Source organism: Lactuca virosa, chromosome 6, assembly GCF_052849685.1.
Source record: "Lactuca virosa cultivar CGN04683 chromosome 6, Lactuca_virosa_CGN04683_v6, whole genome shotgun sequence".
NCBI classification, from domain to species: domain Eukaryota; kingdom Viridiplantae; phylum Streptophyta; class Magnoliopsida; order Asterales; family Asteraceae; genus Lactuca; species Lactuca virosa.
The window spans coordinates 18,314,339-18,339,659 of NC_136431.1; the positions used below are offsets into that span (position 1 = coordinate 18,314,339).

At 37.2% G+C, this 25,321-nt stretch overlaps 2 protein-coding genes across 2 annotated transcripts; both read right to left on the minus strand.

Annotated features, from left to right (window-relative positions):
* Positions 1-13,945: 13,945 nt before the first annotated feature.
* Positions 13,946-15,783, minus strand: LOC145119579 (6-phosphogluconate dehydrogenase, decarboxylating 3, chloroplastic). Its single transcript, XM_079055255.1, has one exon. It carries the CDS (start codon positions 15,617-15,619, stop codon positions 14,156-14,158), a length of 1,464 nt encoding a protein of 487 aa, XP_078911381.1. The 5' UTR covers positions 15,620-15,783; the 3' UTR covers positions 13,946-14,155.
* Positions 15,784-16,549: 766 nt separating this feature from the next.
* Positions 16,550-20,268, minus strand: LOC145119560 (Translation initiation factor 2, small GTP-binding protein). The gene is made up of 6 exons (XM_079055235.1): positions 20,116-20,268; positions 19,724-19,779; positions 18,947-19,067; positions 18,536-18,876; positions 17,235-18,440; positions 16,550-17,159 (listed from the first exon to the last, which is right to left on the minus strand). Exons 2-6 carry the CDS (start codon positions 19,748-19,750, stop codon positions 16,725-16,727), a joined length of 2,130 nt encoding a protein of 709 aa, XP_078911361.1. The 5' UTR covers positions 19,751-19,779; positions 20,116-20,268; the 3' UTR covers positions 16,550-16,724.
* Positions 20,269-25,321: the final 5,053 nt, after the last annotated feature.

The following is a 25,321-nucleotide window of genomic DNA, read 5'->3' on the forward strand; positions in this document are numbered from 1 at the left end:
AGGCCACGTATGCGACACGCGTCGGTCTCTGACTGGGCCACTGTGACATCCCCAATTTCACGGCCAGAAAAGACCGATTTCGTTTATGCTTTTTAAAATAAAATCAGAGTAATCAATTGATTAAAAGTGTTGCGGAATTTGTTCCCAAAACCAAACATGATAAAAATTTATCAAAACCTTTCTTTAAGAAATATATATTTTTATTTCATAACAAAACCTCGGGATGTCATGTTCCGATACAGATCAAAAGCATAAACAAGACATTATAAGCCTTACACAGTTATTTACAACTACTGGCCTATAATCCAAAATCACTCATCGTCATCCGACTATGCTCGGGGTCCATTACCTGTAACATAAAGAGCTGAGTGGGTCAGGCTTGAGAGCCTGGTGAGCATATAGGGTGTTCAACCCACAATAATAATAAACTTATTAAGTTCACCAATCAACAATAACCCTGATTACCCGTTCCCGTTATCCTCACTTTACGTCCCTAAACACTTTTCACAAGGGACCTAGCCTAAAGAATATCATCGGGATGGACACTACTGCTAAGGGGTTTCCTCAGCCATACATGTCCTAAAGGCAACCATGAGGGGGATGGAGTACAGCGAATGAACACCCAAGTTCATTAACACCTACAGGTTGCGGACCTGCTAATGTTTCCCACTGGACTGTCTAGAAAGTCCGTGGTCGTCATCCAAACTCCGCTAGATGACTGAATCTCAAATCACGTCGAAACCTCTCATCACTTTATTTTATCATACACCAACTATCTACCCATGTTCTACCCAACATATTTGTAGATAAAAATATATATACAGTTTAAAACTTATATAAAACATCAATTCAACAGTCACCTCAAATAAACAATTAATATATTTACACATAGCACGTATTTTAAAGAAAATACTTCATATATATGTGTAAGGTGAAAATAACTACACACTCACTTGTTTTGATGAAAATCGGGCAGCAATTCGTTTCCTAAAACGTTCGTTTCTAATAAAACCGGGAGTTTTATTCAGAAACCGGGCTCTGCGAGGGTCGGGCTTCGAAACCGAAAAGATAAATTTTTCGGGCTTCTCGGGCTCTTCGTGGCGTATTCCGGGGGTTATAATCGATACCGGGGCTTTGGGGGATGTTAAGATGAAGAAAATATGAAGAAAGGGGCTTAAAATGGCAAAACTCCAAAAGTAACCGGGAAGGCTCGCATACCCCTTCTATTTATAGGGTCCGAAGTCGGCTTAAGGAGGAGAGGAGTCAGCATGCGAGGACACGTGGCAGCAGGGCGAGGGTGCGCAGCACATGGCTCGCATGTGCGAAGGCCTCGGTGGCAGCTGCTGATTGGACCGAGGTCTAGGGGTCCATGTGCGAGGCTCGGAGGCTAAGGGGTGCGAGGCTCGGTCCAGCTGCGAGCTTCGGATTGGACCTCCCTTCGGTCGAATCAGAATCCGACACGTAGCTACTGTTCATGCGAGGGAAGGCGACACGTGGCTTCGCATGACTCACCAATTTCGGACACGTGGCACTTTTTCAGCGAAGGTGACGTGGCAAAAACGTGACTATGCGAATTTTCTCGATTTTCGCGCCAAAACTTCTAAAATCCATAACTTTCGCATACGAGCTCCGTTTTTGACGTTCTTTATATGCACGCGTAGGTAAAATTACGCTCTACAACTTTCGTTTGGACTTCGTCGGTTAATTTTGAGTTTAATTTTTATATTATTATTTTTAACAGACCGGGACAAGAAATCCGTTAAAAATTCATAACTTCTTCATCCGACGTCCGTTTTTGTCAGACTTTTTACCGTTGTGCTACTAATGACGAGACCTTCGATTCTCGTTTAGGTCGTGTCGGCTAAAAATCACTCGATCTAAAATTTGAGTTTTTAGTTGTCTACTGTTAAGCTGAAACTTCGAAAAATCATAACTTCCTCATACGAAGTCAGATTTGGGCGTTCTTTTTATACCTACTCTCGGTTTAACGAACACTACAAGTTTCGTTTAGATCACTAAGGCCAAAAAGTAGTTTATCAAAAACTCACTTTTTACGACATTCGGCCCCGTGTCGGTTTGTCGCGAAACTTCGACAGGTCATAACTTCTTCGTTATAACTCGGATTTCAGCGTTCTTTATATTTTCAGAAACCTTGAGACATATACTACAACTTGGTTAAGATTAATCCTTCTAATTAATCTTCCATCAAAAAGTCATCATTTTTTTTATGCTTATCGTCTCTAAATTGACTAGCCCGGATCTACGGGCGTTACAATTATCTCCCCCTTAGGATGATTACGTCCCAGAATCATCAACGAAAATAGGACTTGTATAATGATTCCATACGTTATCTTTCCATCCTAAGTAATAACCATGATGCTCAATCTTACACCTGCTTTTCATACTTGGTTGGACTTTCAATCGTAACCTACAAGTTACAAAATAAATCCTTATTGAGGACTCTTTCTTCTTCTTAGGATAAGTACTTCCCCTTATCTATTGTAACAGATCGACGGGTCATGTTCTAATGACCTTCATTGGATGATGCAACGTCTAGACTCAAGTCTCTTTGAGTCAAATTCCAGAATGGAATATACCTTCGTTCGTATCTTAATGTGATATAATCACATTTTAGCGTATAGCATTTCCAGCTACAAGCTTCATTAACAACGAGCGTGATGCTATCGATCACATTAATTTCAACCTTCTGACTTTAGTCAGATGCTACATCGAACTTGGTTCTCTGAACCACGTAAACAATTCATCGTAGTCGGACTCAATTTGATATGACCTCTAGGGTCGGAATAACAATCATCTTCTTAGTCATTACCGAAACGAAGGTAATGAAGTACTCGAACAATAACGGAATCAATATCTAGCTTCTTGGTAACCTTGTGACTTTCCTTGATCTAGGTACGAGTCCTGTGCTTCCGGTAGTATAGGCCTCTACTACCATTCACACCTACTCATACTCGTCCCAAGTATTGTCTCGCAGTTCTCCAAGTCACCATACAAGAATTTCACATAGTCATTCAATTCATTAGATGACAAAACCAGGGTTTATATTATTTCTTGAAATAATTACACAGAGGTTCAAGTTTACCCTATACTACGCCTCTAATAGGCTACATCACGAGTTATTAACTGCATTACTACTTTATGTTTTAGTTTTGGGAATATAAGGTCCTTACTCCTGACCCCTTATATTTTCATCTGCTTCATTAAGGATCATTTGGAATGCCTTTGGTTTTGGCGGTGTGTTTTTCTTTGGGCAGTTTCTAGAAATATGCCCTTCTTCACGGCACTCAAAACATACCCTCTTGTCAGATGGACACACGTTGACATAATGCCCAGTCTTTCCACATTTGTAGCAAGTCACCTCCTCACTACATTTCCCAAAGTGCTTCTTCTTGCACTTCTCACACCATTTCACTTCACCTCCTCCTCCCCCAAACTTCTTAGACTCATAAAATTTGCTTTTCTTATTGGAACCTGAAGTTCCTTCAAATTTTCTATTTTCATCAACTTCTGCCCTCTCCAGACCCTTCTCTCTGATCTGAACCTCAACACTCTTAGCAGCCCAGATGGCGGCTTTCAAAGTGGTTGCTTGCTTGACCATCGGACCAAAGTCCGCTGGTAATCCGAGGGCAAACTTGTTGACCTTAGAGAGTTCAGTTGGAACTAGATAAGGAACAAGCTTCAGCTTTTCGGTAAAACTAGCAGCGTATTCAGTAACGCTCATCTTTCCCTTCTTCAAATTCTGGAACTCATTATTAATTTCCAGAAGATCCTGCTCAGAGCAGTACTGCAACTTCAATTGTACCACAAAATCTTCCCAAGACATCTTACTAGCTTCTCCCTTGGGCATCGAATTAGATAGTAACTTCCACCAGTTCAACACACCAGACTTTAACAGAGGAATTGCAAGTGCGGTCTTTTGTTTGTCGCTGCACTCACAGCTTTCAAACATCGTCTCCATTTCGGAGATCCAATTCATGACTTCCACCGGTTTCGGACTCCCAGATAGACATGGCGGTTTAGATGCCATGAAATCTTTGTATTTGCATCCGCGTCCATCAACTCCTCCATCCTGGTTGTTTTGTCTAACTATCGGTGGGTTGGCTTGACCAAAAGTCCCACTGTAGTTCCCTCCTACTGAGTGCCCTTCATTCAATACGGGCTGTTCAACAGGTCTCGTAGTCTCTTCCCTATGTTGTTGTAGTAATCGCCTTGTCTCCTCCATCTGGTGATCTAGCATCATCTGCATCATTGCTTGTACCCCAGCCATCGTCATTGGCTCAGGTGCAGCTCCTACAACAGGTACTTGCTCAACTACTTGAGGTTGAGGCTGTTGATCCCTGTTTCCGTTTGCATTTGCAACTCCACTACGAGTTCTTGCCATTACAATCTATATACCGAATAAGGCGAATTTAGGTGTTTATCCTTGTTAGACGTTTCAATTCCCTTATCACTCCGAAACGTTTACATGTTAGTTCTAATCTCGTAATCGTACGGTTAGAATCCTACACATATAAGGTTTCCAGATCCGGTCGGCAACAGACCATAAATCCGAACAAATAATGACACATATGACAAACACATAACATTTAGCACATAAGGGCATTTTAGGCATCTTTCCTAAAATAAACTACTGCTCGTGTCTAAAATATGGTAGACACTCATCTCACAATCATCACTTAGCATTCTAAGTTTAAATCTAGAAATCGTAGGATATTTCTTAGTTCGCTTAAACTAATACTCTGATACCAACTGTGACATCCCCAATTTCACGGCCAGAAAAGACCGATTTCGTTTATGCTTTTTAAAATAAAATCAGAGTAATCAATTGATTAAAAGTGTTGCGGAATTTGTTCCCAAAACCAAACATGATAAAAATTTATCAAAACCTTTCTTTAAGAAATATATATTTTTATTTCATAACAAAACCTCGGGATGTCATGTTCCGATACAGATCAAAAGCATAAACAAGACATTATAAGCCTTACACAGTTATTTACAACTACTGGCCTATAATCCAAAATCACTCATCGTCATCCGACTATGCTCGGGGTCCACTACCTGTAACATAAAAAGCTGAGTGGGTCAGGCTTGGGAGCCTGGTGAGCATATAGGGTGTTCAACCCACAATAATAATAAACTTATTAAGTTCACCAATCAACAATAACCCTGATTACCCGTTCCCGTTATCCTCACTTTACGTCCCTAAACACTTTTCACAAGGGACCTAGCCTAAAGAATATCATCGGGATGGACACTACTGCTAAGGGGTTTCCTCAGCCATACATGTCCTAAAGGCAACCATGAGGGGGATGGAGTACAGCGAATGAACACCCAAGTTCATTAACACCTACAGGTTGCGGACCTGCTAATGTTTCCCACTGGACTGTCTAGAAAGTCCGTGGTCGTCATCCAAACTCCGCTAGATGACTGAATCTCAAATCACGTCGAAACCTCTCATCACTTTATTTTATCACACACCAACTATCTACCCATGTTCTACCCAACATATTTGTAGATAAAAATATATATACAATTTAAAACTTATATAAAACATCAATTCAACAGTCACCTCAAATAAACAATTAATATATTTACACATAGCACGTATTTTAAAGAAAATACTTCATATATATGTGTAAGGTGAAAATAACTACACACTCACTTGTTTTGATGAAAATCGGGCAGCAATTCGTTTCCTAAAACGTTCGTTTCTAATAAAACCGGGAGTTTTATTCAGAAACCGGGCTCTGTGAGGGTCGGGCTTCGAAACCGAAAAGATAAATTTTCCGGGCTTCTCGGGCTCTTCGTGGCGTATTCCGGGGGTTATAATCGATACCGGGGCTTTGGGGGATGTTAAGATGAAGAAAATATTAAGAAAGGGGCTTAAAATGGCAAAACTCCAAAAGTAACCGGGAAGGCTCGCATACCCCTTCTATTTATAGGGTCCGAAGTCGGCTTAAGGAGGAGAGGAGTCAGCATGCGAGGACACGCGGCAGCAGGGCGAGGGTGCGCAGCACATGGCTCGCATGTGCGAAGGCCTCGGTGGCAGCTGCTGATTGGACCGAGGTCTAGGGGTCCATGTGCGAGGCTCGGAGGCTAAGGGGTGCGAGGCTCGGTCCAGCTGCGAGCTTCGGATTGGGACTCCCTTCGATCGAATCAGAATCCGACACGTAGCTACTGTTCATGCGAGGGAAGGCGACATGTGGCTTCGCATGACTCACCAATTTCGGACACGTGGCACTTTTTCAACGAAGGTGACGTGGCAAAAACGTGACTATGCGAATTTTCTCGATTTTCGCGACAAAACTTCTAAAATCCATAACTTTCGCATACGAGCTCCGTTTTTGACGTTCTTTATATGCACGCGTAGGTAAAATTACGCTCTACAACTTTCGTTTGGACTTCGTCGGTTAATTTTGAGTTTAATTTTTATATTATTATTTTTAACAGACCGGGACAGGAAATCCGTTAAAATTTCATAACTTCTTCATCCGACGTCCGTTTTCGTCAGACTTTTTACTGTTGTGCTACTAATGACGAGACCTTTGATTCTCGTTTAGGTCGTGTCGGCTAAAAATCACTCGATCTAAAATTCGAGTTTTTAGCTGTCTACTGCTAAGCTGAAACTTCGAAAAATCATAACTTCCTCATACGAAGTCAGATTTGGGCGTTCTTTTTATACCTACTCTCGGTTTAACGAACACTACAAGTTTTGTTTAGATCACTAAGGCCAAAAAGTAGTTTATCAAAAACTCACTTTTTACGACATTCGGCCCCGTGCCGGTTTGTCGCGACACTACGACAGATCATAACTTCTTCGTTATAACTCGGATTTCAGCGTTCTTTATATTTTCGGAAACCTCGAGACATATACTACAACTTGGTTAAGATTAATCCTTCTAATTAATCTTCCATCAAAAAGTCATCATTTTTTTTATGCTTATCGTCTCTAAATTGACTAGCCCGGATCTACGGGCGTTACAGCCATGCTTCGGACTCGTCATCAGCATCGGACACGAGTCAGCAGCGAGGCGAGGGTGACGTGGCCGAACACCAGCCATGCGAAATTCCTCGGATTTCAGACTTTTCTTGATTTTTGTGCCCCGAACTTCTAAAATCCATAACTTTTTCATACGGGCTCCGTTTTTGACGTTCTTTATATGCACGCGTAGGCGAAATTATGCTCTACAACTTTCGTTTAGACTCCGTCGGCTAATTTTGACTTTATTTTTAGTATTATTATTTTTAACAGACCGGGACAGGAAAATCCGTTAAAAATTCATAACTTATTCATCCGACGTCCGTTTTCGTCTGTCTTTTTATCGTTACGCTACTATTAACGAGATCTTCGATTCTCGTTTATGTTGTGTCGGATAAAAATCACTCGATCTAAAATTCGAGTTTTTAGTTGTCTACTGCTAAGCTGAAACTTAGAAAAATCATAACTTCCTCATACGAAGTCAGATTTGGGCGTTCTTTTTATACATACTCTTGGTTTAACGAACACTACGGCTTTCATTTAGATCACTAAGGCTAAAAAGTAGTTTATCAAAAACTCACTTTTTACGTCATTCGGCGCCGTGCCGGTTTTGTCGCGAAACTTCGACAGGTCATAACTTCTTCGTTATAACTCGGATTTCGGTATTCTTTATATATCCGGAATCCTTATCACGACCACTACAACTTTCTTAATAGATATCGGCTTTATCTAATATTTATTTTCGACGCTCATTTTTATTTTTAATTAATTAAATCCTAATAATTAAGCACAAAACACATAATTCACATAATTCCTCTTCATTTCTTCAAAATGAGTTACAAAGGTTAACCTAGACTATTATGTCAATATTAATGCCTAGCCTAGAAACACAGGCGTTACACCAATAAAGTTGAATTGGGTGCTTATTGGTCCATTAGGCCCAATAAGGAACTCCTAGTCCAATATGGACTTAAACCATGGATCTTAGGGCTTCGGACTCTTTGATGAACATGAATGGTGAATCTAAATAAGCATTGAGTGAGATTTACTTAGAGTATATGTTTTACAATAGTTGAATAGTTACACAGGAATAGAATTTCCTAGCTAAAATGCCAGTTGTGACACATATCACCGACACCAGAGAATTATTCGAATGAAATGTCTCACACTATAACGGTTGAACTCAGACAAGAGCTGCACAATAGGGTTAAAACCTAACCTTCTAAAATTATCCAGTCTCAATAATATGTAACTTATTATACTCGCTTACTAGTTAGCCGAAGTCAAGGTTGTAAAAATCGTTTGACGGTCGACTGGTGTTAAAGGATTAATCGATCTTGGCGGGGATTAATCGGAGATTAATCGGGGACCATAGATTATTAATAAAATATTAAAATTAATTAAATATTAATATATCTTAAGAAAAACAAGTACTTCAAAATTAGAAAATAAGAAAAATTGTAATTTGGAAAATTAGAAATATGAAAATATGAACATTTTGGTATAATATTCGAAATTTTGAAAATTTGAAAATTTTGGAGTAAAAAAAAAAGTTGGTTTTTTGAATTTTTTTTAAATTTTTTTAAATTTTTTTAAAATTTTTAAATTTTTTTTTGACATTTTTTGACTTTTTTCGACTTTTTTGACTTTTGTTGACTTTTGTTGACCGATTAATCCCGCCAAGGACGATTAATCCCGCCAAACCCGATTAATCCTAAATTTCCGATTAATGCCCTAATCCTCGACGGTTGGAGAACGCCAAGCGATTAATCCACGATTAATCGCCGATTAATCCCGATTTCTGCAACCATGGCCAAAGTTAATGGGAACTCCTAAAAGCACAAAGCAGAACCTATACAAGACATCCTATCACTGACTAATCGGTACTAGCATGAAATTCTACAAGCTCATACAGCAAGCATACAAATGCATCTCTCCTAGATCCTCAGCCCTAATCTAGTATGCAATTCTCATAACATAGCATAAAACATATGACATGTATGAGTATTTTGGAAAGACTTACTTGAGCTCGGCTGATTGTACGCATCACACCTTTTTTCTTTTTATAAAAACCTTTGATTAAAATGTTTCTTTTTATGAAAAATCTACCAAACCCTCGATTTGAGTCCAGGCATACCCGAGAGTATACTAGAATCCCTCAAACCAATGCTCTGATACCAACTTGTAACGTCCTAAAGATTATGAGGTAAGAATTTCATTTTTAATTCTATCAAAACACTAATTATCTTTTATTCAAACATCCAAAAGTATTTCATAATAAAATAGTCATCAGAGTACAATCCCAAAATCATCACAATGCGGAAACATGGATGGATGCGCTGCGATCAATTCGGGCCCTTTCATTTCAAACTGGAAGTACCTGAAACATAAACTGAAAATCGTAAGCACGGAGTTTAGTGAGTTCTCCAAAATACCACATACTAATCAAACATACTACCAAGCATATATGGGTGCTTGCCTACCCATTCGGTCTATTACAACCGGATACTAACAAGCATATTTGGGTGCTTGTCTACCCATTCGGTCTATTTCAACCGGATACTATCAAGCATATATGGATGCTTGTCTACCCCTTCGGTCTATTTCAATCGGATACTATCAAGCATATCTGGGTGCTTGCAATCCCTTTCGGTCTATTTCAACCGGATACCGGGTCTATTTTACCCCATACTACTACCACATAATATCATAACAAAATCACATAATAATCAAGCATATCCCCTTCGACCCGCGGATATTGCGAAGGAAGACTCGCCTCAAACCGCTGATAACCAACTAACTGCTCGGGTCGTTGAACCGGATAACCTCGTACCAACTAACAATAATACAACCTTAATTAATAATTGACCCGATAAATCAAAATCCAAGGCCCACTCCATAATCCAACGTCCTAAAGGGTAAAAGACCATTTTACCCTTTCCTTACTTGGCCCAAAACCAAGGCCCAACCCATTTGCTCAAAAAGCCCAATTTCCTAAAAGGTCCAAAAACCAACATGGACCTAATTCCAAGAAAACCCTTAGTGTATCCATGGCCCAAAGTCGGAAGTCTAATGGCCCAACAAGTCCCAAACCTTAAAAGGCCCAAAATTGACTTACTGGGGAGTACGCCCCGCGTATACACCCACGAAGCACAAGGTACAAGTTGTTTATGCATTACGTTGAGCGTACTTTCCACGTACGCCCACCGTACTCATCAGAGGCCCAAAATCCGAAATAAGCTCTTGATGGTTAAGACAAAAGCATCCAAACACTTATCTTGACCCTAAATGATGTCTGAACACGTAAAGTTGGCAACTTTACTCATTCGCATGGCTTAATGGGACCAAAACCTCAATAAAATCCATAATAAACACCCAAACTCATGCATGGTCCAAAATAACTCATCAATATGACATTTTTATGAACAAGGAACCTCATAAATGCCAAAGATCCAGCATTCTAAGCTCTTGGAGTAGCTCATACTCACAAGGATGACTCTAAGGACCAAAATGAACCCAAAATACTCCTTAAACTAGATCTAACACCTAGAGTCATCAAGTTAGAAGCTTTATCCCTCCAGAAGATAGATCAAGATGCACAAAGGTTGGATCCAAAAGCTCCAAGCAATCTCACACTTCTCCAATAAGCTTCTTCTTCTTCAATGATCACCCAAATGCATTAAATACCACCAAAAGCTCAAGAACCACACCAATGGAGGCTAGGGTTTCGTTTCTAGGGTTTAAATGGATGGAGGCTGAAGATAATAGGGTTTGGTGTGTGTGTGTGTGTCTATATATATATATATATATATATATATATATATATATATATATATATATATATATATATATATATATATAACACAAAAAGTTGGAATAAAAAAAACACATAATATTTTCTAAACAATACGATCACATGTTTTTCGTAACAGCTACAATATAATAAAAACTAACAATAGGCTAGGAAACCTAAACAATTACATGGAGATAGCAATTAACGGGTTTTGGAACCAAAAACTCCAAATCACCTTAAACCTTTTGTTCCTATTCGTATACCACAGAAAAGAAAAATCAACTATGCTATCAAATAACATATTAACTTTTGGTACTTTGTCTCCAAAAACCCAATCATTACAGTATTTCCACATCACCCAAATTACTACACCAAAAGTAGCTTCTGTCACGGATCGATTGACTGTAGAACGGCGAGTCTCGTTGAGCCAGACAAAAAATGTTGGTGATTTTGTCCCAGGTGGAATCATCAACTCTTACCACTTAAAAACTTTTTGCCTAACATTACTTTATTTGTGACTTCACAGTCACACAACACCAGAAGACATGGTCCACCTTTTCAACGCTCTTCTAACACAAGTGACACATCAACAAATCTAGATCAAGACCTTTTCGATTTAAGTTCCATCTAGTTGGAATACGAGTCAACAAAACACGCCACAAAAGAATAGAATATTTACCTTACGAGAGACGAAGCAATTCCAGGTTTACTATCCGGAAGATAAATGTCATCAATACACCAATTTTTTAGAAAAAATAAATATTCTCCTACATTTTATTCCTATTTATCTTCCTACCATATCAAATGTTGACATGTGTCACATTTAATGACACATTTAATGAAATTGATAATATTTTAGCCCACTTGTCACCATTTAATGTGGGTAGGAGGATAATAGAAATAAAATTGTAGGAGAATTTTTAAATTCTCATTGTTTTAAATATTTATATCTTCTTAGGAAACCAATACAATCATATGCTAGTTTTAAACGTTTATATCCAACTTAATATCTTCTTAGAAAATATACCAATTGTTCAAGAAATCAACAACTCTACGTTCTTGCTAAAGATTACAATTCAAAATAACGAAACATATTCATTTACCTTATATTTGTTATATTTGAGATACATATAAAGCAAAAAAAAAAAGTTAGAAATATCTTTCTATTAAATATCTCTAATATTTATCCACTATTTCAAATAATTATAAAGTAAACCGATGGGTCTAAAACAAAAACAACCAAAAACGAAAAACCGAATAAAAGAAAAAAAGAAAAAAAAATTATATTTTTTAAATAATGATGATGATAGAAATGACAAAAAGGTAAAGAAGATTTACTTACGATCACTTTTTTAACGAAGACTAATGTTAGAGATTAGTTTTAGAAAGGGATAATGACTTGAAAGGGTAACGAACTTTCGACTTTGTTCACATTTAGTCATTAAATTTTTTTTCATTATCTATTTGTCATTGAACTATTGAAACTGTTCACATTTTATCCTTATGACCGGCTGTTACCGGTCATAAGGGTAAAATGTGAACAGTTTTAATAGTTTAGTGGCAAATAGATAACGAAAAAAAGTTTAGTGACTAAATGTGAACAAAATCGAAAGTTCGTTTCCCTCTAAAAAGTTCAATGACTAAATGTGAACAAACTTCCTCTTGTATTATGTTTTAGCAAATTATTTATTTTTGTTAAATTGTAGCAACATTTGTTGATGAAAAAATCTATGAAATAAAAAAAACAAAACCCTGAAAATATATTTAAAAAAACAAAAAACCGAAACCGAAATAAAAAATCAATGGTTTGACATTTTCCAAAATAAAAAATCACAATTTCCAATCTGATTTTGGTTTTACAAAAAAATGAATCATTCTCACTGATGTAAATTATGACCATTGATTTGGCATGCGGAATTAAAGAACACACAAAGAACATGGTGATTTGGGTGTTTAAGAGATGCATTCGATTATGAAAGATGTTTACAAAAAAAGATCTAGATCTAAATCTACATAATTAACACACACTAACACTCTCAATGTTACATCTCTCAAGCACACCTCTACATGTGGTATGAACCCACCTTATATAGAGGTGTTCACATATCTCTCTCTATCTCTCATGTCATAAATGGGAGTTTTGTATAGAAAATTCTGAATTAAGCGTTTTCTCATTCCCTTTTTGGTTTTATAATCATTTTTCGATTATAAAAAAGGGGAGAGATTTAGATATGGAAATCCGAAAGTTGAATATTTGTAAAACCAAAATTAGATTGGAAAATTGTGATTTTTTATTTTAGAAAATACCAAACCATTGATATTTTATTTCGGTTTCGGTTTTTCGTTTTTTTAATATATTTTTCAAGGTTTTGTTTTTTTATTTCATAGACTTCTTCATCAACAAATGTTGGTACAATTTAACAAAAATAAATAATTTACTAAAACATAATACAAGATGAAGTTTGTTCACATTTAGTCATTAAACTTTTTAGAAGGAAACGAACTTTTGATTTTATTCACATTTAGTCACTAAACATTTTTTCGTTATCTATTTGCCACTAAATTATTGAAATTGTTCACATTTTACCCTTATGACCGGTAACAGCCGGTCATAAGGGTAAAACGTGAACAGTTTCAATAGTTTAATGACAAATAGATAACGAAAAAAAGTTTAGTGACTAAATGTGAACAAAATCGAAAGTTCGTTACCCTTTCAAGTCATTATCCCTTTTAGAAATAACACTTTGTGACTTGAGGGTGTTCTATCTACCAACCAAAAGTGAGACTGAGTCCAAAAGAGTAAGAGAAATTAAACATCTTTCATTTCTCATTTAGTTATCGTACGTTGCGCTACCAACACAACACAAACATCCAATAACCATCAATATATTTATGCTAAAAAAACATGATTCTACACCCCCTTCATCATTCAAATTTCAAAATTAGGGTGTTACACTTACTTCATCATTCAAAGATTTGTCCCATGAAATTTCTTACATCCCATCCATGGATGCATTGAAAAGGTCTCAATATCATGTTCGTACCTATGGCTTCTGCTACCAATTTCTACACAAGGTCAAATTCGTAAATTATACCAAACCAGACATATTTAAATAATTATGAAATCCAAATCACGGAAAAAACACAAAATATGCTTCAATGGCATGCAAAACTTATTAATAATGCAAAGAAAATTCTACAACAATTGCTATGCCCGAATAGAGAGAATCAATAATCATCCTCCTCATCAAGAAATACACCAACCACATAATTCAAGAAGCAAAAACAAGAAAGTTCATTTCACCACCAATTTAAAAAAAAAAAAAAAAAGTTACCATTTTTTGATTGACCTCTTTCAAGTTTCAAGCCTTCTTCCTCGCAAGCTTTGTCCATTCAGTATGAAAAGCTCCTTCACGATCAATCCTTTCATAAGTATGAGCTCCAAACAAGTCCCTTTGAGCTTGAACAAGATTTGCAGGAAGCCTAGCACGCCTATACGTGTCAAAATATGTCAAGCTGGCACACATGCCAGGTGTACTGATTCCGGCGGATATTGCCAGCCCCACCACCCGCCGCCATGCCGCCTGCCTCTGCACCATCTCCTTTGCAAAATCAGGGTCCACCAGCAAGCTTGCAAGATTAGGGTTCCGCTGGTATGCTTTCTTGATTCTGTCCAAGAACACAGCTCTGATAATACACCCTCCTTTCCAAATTCTAGCTAATTCTCCAAAATTCAAGTTCCAGTTTTTTTCACTGCTTTTTGCCCTTAAAAGATTCATTCCTTGAGCATAACTACAGATCTTAGAAGCGTATAAAGCTTGCCTGACATCATCTATCAATCTCTTCTTGTCAATCCCACTTCTCACTGTTCCCACCTCCTCCTTCAGCCCTGCTGCCGCCAGTATCCTGGCCGCATCCTCTCGTTCGTCCTTTAACCCGCTCAGATACCGGCAGTCAAGACTGGCGGCGATGGTGGGGGCGGCGACGGAGAGTTCAGCAGCCTGCTGGACTGTCCATTTACCGGTTCCTTTCATCCCTGTTTTGTCTAGAATTTTGTCCACTAACTCACCTTCACCATGTTCATCTTTCACCTTGAAGATATCAGCTGTGATTTCAATCAAGAAGCTTTCTAATTCGCCTCTGTTCCATTCGTCAAAGATTTCAGCTAATTCGGTGTTGCTTAACCCACCAACGTTTTTCAAAACATCATAAGCTTCAGAAATCAACTGCATATCACCATATTCGATTCCATTATGAACCATTTTAACGAAGTTACCAGACCCGCCTTCTCCAATGTATGTAACACAAGGTCCATCTTCAACCTGAGCAGCAACTTTTTCAACGATATCTTTAATGTTATTATAAGCTTCGTAAGACCCACCTGGCATCAATGACGGCCCATTTCGCGCCCCTTCTTCGCCGCCGGAGACTCCCATTCCGAGATAAAGCAATCCTCTATTTTCCGCTTCGACGATTCGTCGCTCGGTGTTCTCGTACCACTCGTTACCGCCGTCGATGATCGTGTCTCCCGGTTCCATATGAGCCGCCAACGCCTCAATCGTCTGGTCAACTGGCGCGCCTGCCTTAACAAGGATGATGACAGATCGGGGCTTCTGGATCGAGAGAACGAAGTCGCGAGGAGTGTAGTGGCCAGTTAACGGAAGCTGGCCTTCATTATGAGCTCGATCTAGAGTCTCATCGACTTTCGAGGTAGTCCGGTTGTAAACGGAGATCGGGAACCCTTTCTCGGCGACGTTGAGCGCTAGGTTTTGGCCCATGACAGCAAGTCCGGCGAGGCCGATACGCGAGAGAGCAGCAGCCTCCATTGATGAGTTTTGAGAGAAATAGAAATTGTGAAAGGGTTTTGATAAAAATAAGGATTTAGAGATGCAAGCAGATGAAAGCTTATAAATCGAGATTTTTGGGGTTGGTGAATGGCGACGGACTCGTCGAGGGAGTGAAACGTTGTGTGGCTGCACAACCCACGAAAGGCTGTGTCGTTACCTTCTTCTTCGAGAAAATCTATCTTACTTGCCATCTATCATCCCCCGAGATTATTCAATTATCAAATTCTACCCTAATTCAACATTTTTTAACAAATAAGTTGGTGTTTTTTTACTTAGTTGACTTGATGTATAAAAAGCCTTAGTGATCTAGCTATATATGTTTGTTATTTTACTTAATTTAAACGTCCTAATAAGTTAAGTTAAGTCATGATTTTATATTTAATTTCCTGATTCGTCATATATTTTTTCCAATAAAAGTTATATTTTATATCGAAAATTATGAGTAATGAAATATATTTGTATGCTTATATCTCGAGTTATCTACTATTATGTATGTAAATATCATACAAATTTTATATGGTTGTTATTTTTGCTTTTATATTATATATATGTAAATATTAATTGTTTGAATTTAATTTTATTTTAACATATTATAAAATGATGTTTGGTTTAAGTTACTAATAATGTTATTTTTTTAACTTTTATAAAAACTTAATGTGTAAATATATTGTTTTAATTTATAACAATTATTAAATAAATAATCATTTGTTATCTCTCAAATGTAGTCAAATTTATACATAATGATAAAATAATGATTTATTTAGATACAAGGTGCATTAAGTCCAAAAACTATATCTATACCACATATCATTATCCATTCCATATCCTTTATCAATTCATGATTTAATAGGAAAAGAAAAATAGGGCATAAGCCACTAAAGCTTACACACCACAACACAAGATATAACATAGCATAACATCATAACAGTTTGGATTGAGACTGTATTGGATAAAATTACAGTTTTTTGTCCCATCAATATTATTGTTAACTTTCTCTAATGATCCCTCAAGTTTACAACAAGAGACGACAAAATTTTCTCAATATAAGTTATAAATTCTTGAAACAAAAAACAGGGATATGAACTTAGCATTCGATACGAACAGCCCCACTTTCAGAAGATATAAACTTGGGTTTCTTGTTAACTTGATGCAAGCATTGAATAACATCACCAATCTGGAAATCAAAACAATCGCGAAGAACAAGTCCACATTCATTCCCTTTTTGAACAGTTTCAACATCTTGAGTCTCTCTTTTCAAAGAAACACAACACCCTTCAAACACAACTTCACCACTTCTCAAAAGTCTCATGGTTGATGACCTCATGACTTGACCATCCATGACTCTGCAACCAGCAATCTTGACATCATCTCCTTTGGATTTGCTTCTTCCTTTCAGCTCAAAGATGTTGAGCACTTGTGCTTCACCAGCTACTTCTGTTTCATATGTTCCAGGGGCTTTTTCCACTATGAAGTTCCCAATGTCTTCTAGAAGATGGTAGATCACTCTATGCACTTTGATCTACAACAACATTTACTTACTTACACATTATATAAACAAAAATAAAAGAGAGCACCAACTTTACGATTTACATACCTTTATATTGGCTTGAGCAGCAGCCAAAGTAACAGAATGCGGTGGGGTCCGCACATTAAACCCAACAATACACGCGCCCGTGGCTTGTGCCAAATCCAAATCCGACTGACAAATGGGCCCCACTCCAACATGAATTACATTCACAAAAACCTGCGGACTATTAAGACTTTTCAACGAATCCGTAACAGCTTGAACTGTTCCCTGAACATCGCCTTTGACGATGATAGGCAGTTCAACTCTTTCTGGAACAGAATCGTTTTCGTTTTCTTCTGAAAACGATTCTGTTCCAGAAAGTTTCTCTTCATTCATTTTCCTAAGCCTATCTTTCTCCATCTTCTTCTTCCTCCCAACACTCAAAATCCTCGCCCTTTCTTCCGAATCCACAACAGTAATATCATCACCCGCCATTGGCAACCCTTTCAGCCCTTCAATCTCAACCGGCATAGCTGGCGTCGCCTGATTGGTTGGTTTCCCACTCGTATCCCTAATCGCGCGTATCTTCCCCCATTCCGCCCCAACCGCCACATGCTGCCCGACAACCAAAGTCCCCGCTTTCACCAACGCCGTCACCAGCGGGCCCCTCCCCCGGTCCAGCCTGGCCTCCACCACATACGCCTGAGCCGCCCCGTCAACCCGCGCTTTCAAATCCATTAATTCCGCTTGAAGAAGCAGAGCCTCTTCTAACCGATCCAGACCCGTTTTAGTAACCGCGGATACTTCAACCACCTGCACATCCCCGCCCATTTCCTCCAACGGCAACCCTTCTGACGCCAGCTGGACTTTGACCCGCTCCGGGTCGGACGCGGGTTTGTCGCATTTATTGATCGCGACGACAATCGGGACGTCTGCTGACCTGGCGTGTGACATGGCTTCGATTGTCTGCGGCATGACACCGTCGTCAGCAGCGACGACTAGGACGACGATGTCGGTGACAGCTGCACCGCGTGCACGCATGGCGCTGAAGGCAGCGTGTCCAGGTGTGTCGAGAAAGGTTATGGAAGCGCCAGATGGCATGCTGACAACGAACGCACCTAAATGTTGTGTTATGCCTCCTGCTTCTTTGGCTGCTACTGATGTTTGGCGTAACGCGTCTAACAGTGAGGTTTTACCATGGTCCACGTGGCCCATGACTGTTACCACTGGGGCCCGCGGGAGAACTATTGAGCCTTCGTATGAATACAGCCTTTTCACGTTTACCCCAACTTCCTGTAATTTTAGTTTATTAAAAAAATACCAAAAAGTAACATAACACCCATTGAGTGATTATGTGAAGATTAAGTGAAAAAGAAAGAATGACTTACAATTGCGATTAGTTCAGCTATGTCGATGCCTAACGGGTCGAATTCTGACCCGATTTTTTCGCCCACATTTACAAGGATGTTCTGTAACATGGCTACAGATTGACCACATCTTTGAGCAAGCTCTAAAGTTGTCATGCCTTCGAATATTTCAATGGTTTTATCTGCAGATGATTTGGTGGGCTTTTTGAGTTTAGGAGGGATGTATGGAGCTTCGACTGGTGGTTTTGCATTTTCGGGTCTTTTTTTGAATTTCCCTTTTTTATGAGTTTGTAGACCAACTGTATCATCTCTGTCTCCTCTTCTGCCTAGGAGTTGTGGGGTGGTGTGAAAAAGATGGGATTCTGATTCAAAGAAAATTAACAACATTGATCATATAGAAACTCAAAAAAAAAACAAGGGGATTACATTTACCTTGTATGCATTGAATTGAAGGTGAAGAAGATTTTAAATCTAGGCCAGAGAATGAATTGGATAGAGCTGTATGTCTGGATGTTGTTGGAGTCAGAAGTCTTGAAAGACTAGCACGAATGCTCTGAAAGACAGTAGTGGTGATATATAATTATATATATTAGCATGGATATAAGTTATAAGTTATAAACATTTAAAACTAGTCAGTTCAGCTTAAACAAAGATCAGCAAAATCAGATAGTTTGATTGAGTTTAAACAAGGCTTATGAAATTGTTCAGGATAGATGGAGAAAAGAAAGATGTGGGATTTTTAATGGAATTCAACAATCTATATTACGAAACCTCCATAGGATCTGAGATTTATGACCACTTTTAGAGATAACTAGGACATCCTTAAAGAAGAAATTGGAAAGAAACAATTTTCTTTTTGACTTGTCATTTTATCAAACACCTTCTGTGCATGGTTCATACATGTGCACTGGTTCAGATTTTCAATCAATTTTCCTTTTCTTCTTTATCAATTGACTCGATTTTATAATAGTGACACTGATAGCTGCAGGTGTGATGGATCAGAGCTTCAGAAGGGAAGCTTTTCAAGTAAAAATTTCAAAGGACTATTCATAAACATGGTTTTCCGTGGTTGAAGAAAATAGGGAACTCGTTTTGGTTCAAAACGTCATCTTGGATATCCTTATTACAACAGAACATAATTCATAAGGGTTGTTGTTTTCGATGAAAAGCCAAAATTCATTACGCAGAATGATAAGGAACAACTCTCACCTTTTTCCCAAGCTCCCTCCACGCCATTCATAAGTATAAATCACAATATCTGCACGCTGTGGAAAAAGGGGATTAAATTTGAACCATGAGTTTGAAAGATAGCATCAACTATTGCGCTTAAAGTAAAACATCCACATAGCAGTGGAAACCCGCGAAGCTAGATGTAAACTCTGGTTAAAAACCTCCAAAACCTAACAAACTTGTCACATAAAGGGATCGGGGCTGAGTTTTAGTTAATGAGGTAGAATCTAAACAAGCAGAAATCCAAGAATAACTTAATATAATTGCACATACGGGCAAAAACGACATTAGATCAGGGCTTGAAAACATCAAAACTGAAAGAGAGAGGAGTAATCGTATTTTAGAAAAGTCAAAACTATAAATATGCATACCTGCAATTGATATGTGTAGGTGTTGACAAATTTTCAGAGTCGATGGATTCTTTTAGGTGAAAGGTTCAGTTATGGCGGTCCCCTGAGGAAGGGCGGAGATTGGTGGTGGGTGATAGGCGGGGGCGCGGGAGGGTGGAACTCGCAAGCGGAGATAGGCTTATATATTGAAGATCTTATATTGCTCATAAATGTGTTAAAAAATTAGGAAATTCTTATATTATTTTCTTGAAGTTTATAAAAAATTCTAAATATTACTTTTTAATAGTAAATTTTTTATTATTTAATTTTATATAATGAGTTTTATTTTTTGTAAAAAATCAAACATTTTTTTGTTAATTTGAACATAATATTATATAATAACGATCTTTCATTTAAAAATCAAAAGTTAGATATTTATAATAATGAGAATTTCTAATAATAACGCTATAAACATATACGAATTTATCATAAAAATAAATAATGATTTAACTTATAAAAAAATATGTTAATCATATATACTTTTATTTTATAATTATGTTATATAAAAATGTATTAATCGTACAACATTAATAAAATTTTGTACTTCTTGATTTAGTTTGATCATCATTTATCATGCGTGTTACCTCATTAATTATTAAACAAAAAATGTAATTGGTTCTTGTTTTTCCAATTAGAAATGTATTTTGCACCAATCAATTTTTAAGATTTGTGTAGAATGTCTTTTATGGACCCTAAACAATTTTTAACATTGTGGCTATTTCATATGGGTCTTATGCGACCATGTGTGTCGGTTCCTATGCATAAACACCGCCCTCTTGAGCCGTCGCGGTAACGACATGGCGTATAGCATGTTACTGGCATTCACAGAAAAATGAAGGAAATTTATTTTTTTTTCTCTTCTTCCTCGGTGTAGCGTATGTGTACCAAGTAATGGCCATGCCTCCTACGCATGGAGTTGTGATGAAGTGGCCATTTGATTCTTTATATACGGAAATGGTTGTTTGAAGAACCAAATGAACATATTTAAAATGACCATAAATCTATAAACATAGAATACAATAAATTATTGAAATATGCAACAAAAGATAAAAACTTTATGAACGTTTTGTTAATATAAAAGTTGTTTACAATAATAATTATTGTATATAAAATGTGGGTTTCATTATTTTTAGCTATGGTTTAAAAGTATATAATTAAGAAAATTAGTTTTTACCAAGTTTATAGGAGTATGTAAATACCTAGAATCGGAATCTTAGAGTGGTATAGTATTGGTTTGGACATTAGCTTCATTTCTAATTTTTTATGTTTGTTGTTATGCTTTTTATGTCTTAAGATGTTTCTTTTTTAAATTCTATTGCATGTGTATACTTAAACGCTTAATATTATAGTCTTTTTTGTTTAATTTAGAAGATAAAAGCTGATAAGTTGTTGTTAGCTAGAAGTTCGCTTTTATTTATGCAAAAGTGTTATTTATATAAAAGTGTTCGGTAAAAATAGATGTTACATTTTAAAGGTGTAAAATTACATAAACCTAAAGTTAAAAGTTCCAAAAAAACTATTTGAAGTGATTTTTGGATCATGAGTTTTTTGTTTGAAATGAAATCTAAAAGATCATACTACCAAACAATTTTTTTTTTTTTTTGTAATTCAAGCGTTTTCTTAAATGTTAAAGCTCTTACAAGCTCTCAAAACATTGTCAAAAAGTTGATCATTAGAAAATCCTAATAAGCTTATAATTAATTATAAAATTTCATGAATCATAATAGATATGAAATGCTAAATTACATTTATTATCATTCGGTTAATGTAACCCGTAGAAGTTACAAATTCTATCATCAGAACTATTTTTTCACATTTGTAGTGGACAACAATCCATTAGTCGTTGTTATTGTCTAAAGAAAAAATAAGTTGGCTTCAAAGGAGAAACAATCATTTCATCAAATCTACCACAATATGAGGCCAAACCTCACATTTATATACATATTAAACGTGGACAATGCTAAGGAATAGTGTCCTCATGCTAATTTGCGCAGAGGAATAGTGAACTATTTTTTTGTCACAAATGGCCCTCGCTTTATACCGGGGTTTCCTAATTTGGAATGATTTGTGTTATGGGCGATATTTGACGTTTTCCTCATATTTTCGCTTACTTAGGTTGTGTTTGTTTTTTTTAAAAATCCTCTTCTAACCTCTTAGTGCTGCGCGGCGCAGCACACACGCAGCACTTTTAAGTTCGCAGCAGTTTGATTTTTAGAAGGCTTCGGGCTCAAAAACCTCTTCCCGTCCTCTTCCCCACGCAGCATTGGGCTTGCCTCTTCTCACCACTTCTAAACCTAATAACAAAAAAAAAAGACACGGACAAAAGCATAGCCGCAACGTCCTCCTTCGTTCTCCCTTCGTTCTCTCTTGGCGTCGACGCTGTTGAAGACCGGAAGAAATCCCAGCGCCGCTCACCGCTGTCGGTCGCCGCTCGCTGCTGCTGCTGGTCGCCGATTTCGCTGCCCCATCCTCCATCTGCCATCGTCTTCAACATCACATCAACAGGTTAGTTTTTTTTTTCCTGATTTCTTAATTGAGTACCTAAATATGAAGAAGCTGTGAAATAAGCTTTGAAACTGTGAAATAAAATTGAAGCTGTGAAATAAGATTGAAGAGAGAAGTTGTGAAATAAGCTTTGAAACTGTGAAATAACTTTGAAACTTTGAATTATTCATTTTTCTGAAACTTTGAAACTGTGAAATAAGATTGAAGAAAAAGATGATAATCTCATGATTTTAATGGTTTCATAAGGGCATAATTGGCTGTTTTTCAACAGATCCACCATGATCTATAAGAGAGAAGTTTGTGTTTTGTTATAATTCTAGCAGTTAGAGATATTAGAGCCATAAATTGAGTTAAAATTCAGCTTTAGTGCTTTGTTATAATTCTAGGAGTTTGTGTTTTGTTCTTTAATTAGAGCCATGATTTATGTTTAGGTTCATGAATTTTTGTGTTGAATTGTTATGAATGTTGGGTAAAATCATAATCCTTGCTGAAACCATATACTTATATGCTGAAATCATAAACTCATATGCTAGTTTATATGCAGAAATCATTAGCTCAAATGGTTTTTTTTAAACTTATTTGTTGAATTGTTATCACTTGTATTTCTTGAATGGAGATCAAGTTTATGCTTATTTACAAGTTTGTGCTTAAATTGTTGAATATGCTAAACGTATTTGTTGATTATGTTGAAATATGATTAATCTTTGTTGCTAAAGTATGTATTCTATATTTTTTTTTGTTATTAGCAATGGGAGATAAACATACATGGACCAATGAGCAAACAAAATGTTTATTGCTCACTTGTATTGAAGAAGTACAAACCGTGGGTAGAAAAGGTTTGAGTTTGCACAAACAATCATGGCACAAGTTAGGAACAACCATTAAGGAAAAGTATGGCGTGGATTTGAATCATCGACAATTAAAAAACGCCTATGATAACCTTAAAGCCAAATACACAGGATGGTTATACTTAAAAAACAAAACTGGAAACCTTTACAATCCACAAACAAATACTTTTAACTTAACAAATGAGGAGTGGGAGGACTTTAAAAAGGTATATATATACACACACACATATTTATATGTATTTTGTTTATATAGTTGCCATTTATTATTATATTACTTTTCTTACATTGATTACGTTTAGGGACATCCGAAAGCCACTTCTTTGAAAACCGTCTCATTATTGTTTCCAGAGCTTTGTGCAGAACTCTTTGATGGAAACAGTGCATCTGGTAATCTCAGCTATGCCACATCCCAAACACCATCGGGACATGGATCATCTTCTTTCCATGTCGCACCACTACATCTTATGGACGCCCCTTCCATTAACATAGATGAGGATGATTTCTTTTCCAATCATACTAGTGAGCATTTTACTCAGCCTCCACCTTCTACTGCTTCACCTTCTGCTGATTCACCTTCTGCTGCTTCACCTTCTGGTAACCCCAACAAAAGGGCTAAACCCTCAACTCCTAGACCTCGAGCTCCTAGTGCCTCACCTGATCCACCTTCTTCTGCCTCGCCTAAAGCTTCTCTTACTGCTGATGATTTAGCATTGGAGATGCAAAAAGCTCTACGCCATTTGACTCAAGGGCCAATAATTTCCCAATGTTTAGAGAACCTTGAGTTGCTCGAGTTAGACCCAATAGACCCTCTACGATTTGCTGCGTATCACATTTTTGGAGGGACCATGAATATGAGAGAGATGTGGGTAAATTTGCCTAATGATCCACGAATATTAAGAGGATGAATGTTATTTTTAGTTTTTGGAACTATATGGTTATGTTTTTTGGTTATTTGCTACTTGAAATTTATTTTATGTTTTTTCGTACTTGAGATTTATGTTATGTTTTTATCTTATGTTATGTTATGTTTTGTTGATTAATAGGTTTGTAATGGATCACGACAAAAAGATACTACTCATAATTCTTATGTACTTGTACGTCCGCTACTTTTGGAAGAGGGGTGTCAAACGAGTGCGGGACAACGATTCGGAAATGACGGGACATGAATTTACGTTAGAGTTACTTCACCGTAATCCTCTACAATGTCTTGAAGTGCTACGCATGTCCCGTGAATCATTTGTTCGGCTATGTGCTCATTTTAGAGTAAACTACGCGTTAAAGGATAGCAAACATGTGTCGGTTGAGGAGAAGATGACTATGTTTTTTATGATGATCGGTCATAACCAACGTTATGTGATTATCAAGCGGAGATTTCAACACTCAAAGCAAACAATTCATAAGTTTTTTCATGAAGTGTTGGACAAAATGTTGCTTTTCGCACATGACATTATAGTGCCAACTTCTTTTAATCCGAATCCAAACATTCCGGGACATAATAGGAGGCTACGACGGGTGTTCAAGGGAGCAGTTGGTGCACTTGATGGCACTTTGATACATGTTGTTGTCCCTGCAAACAAACGGGATTTATATAGAAGTAGGGGAAAAGGCAATTGTTACCAAAACGTATTGGCAATATGTGACTTCAACATGATGTTTACGTTTGTTGTGGCCGGTTGGGAAGGGATAGCACACGATTCTAGAATTTTATCAGAAGCATTAGCAAATCCACATGCACCATTCCCGCTTCCACCACCAGGTAAATTTATGGTTATTTAAATAGTTTTATCTTAGCTTGAAAAATAAATGACTTTTTTTTGTTTTTTTACAGATAAATA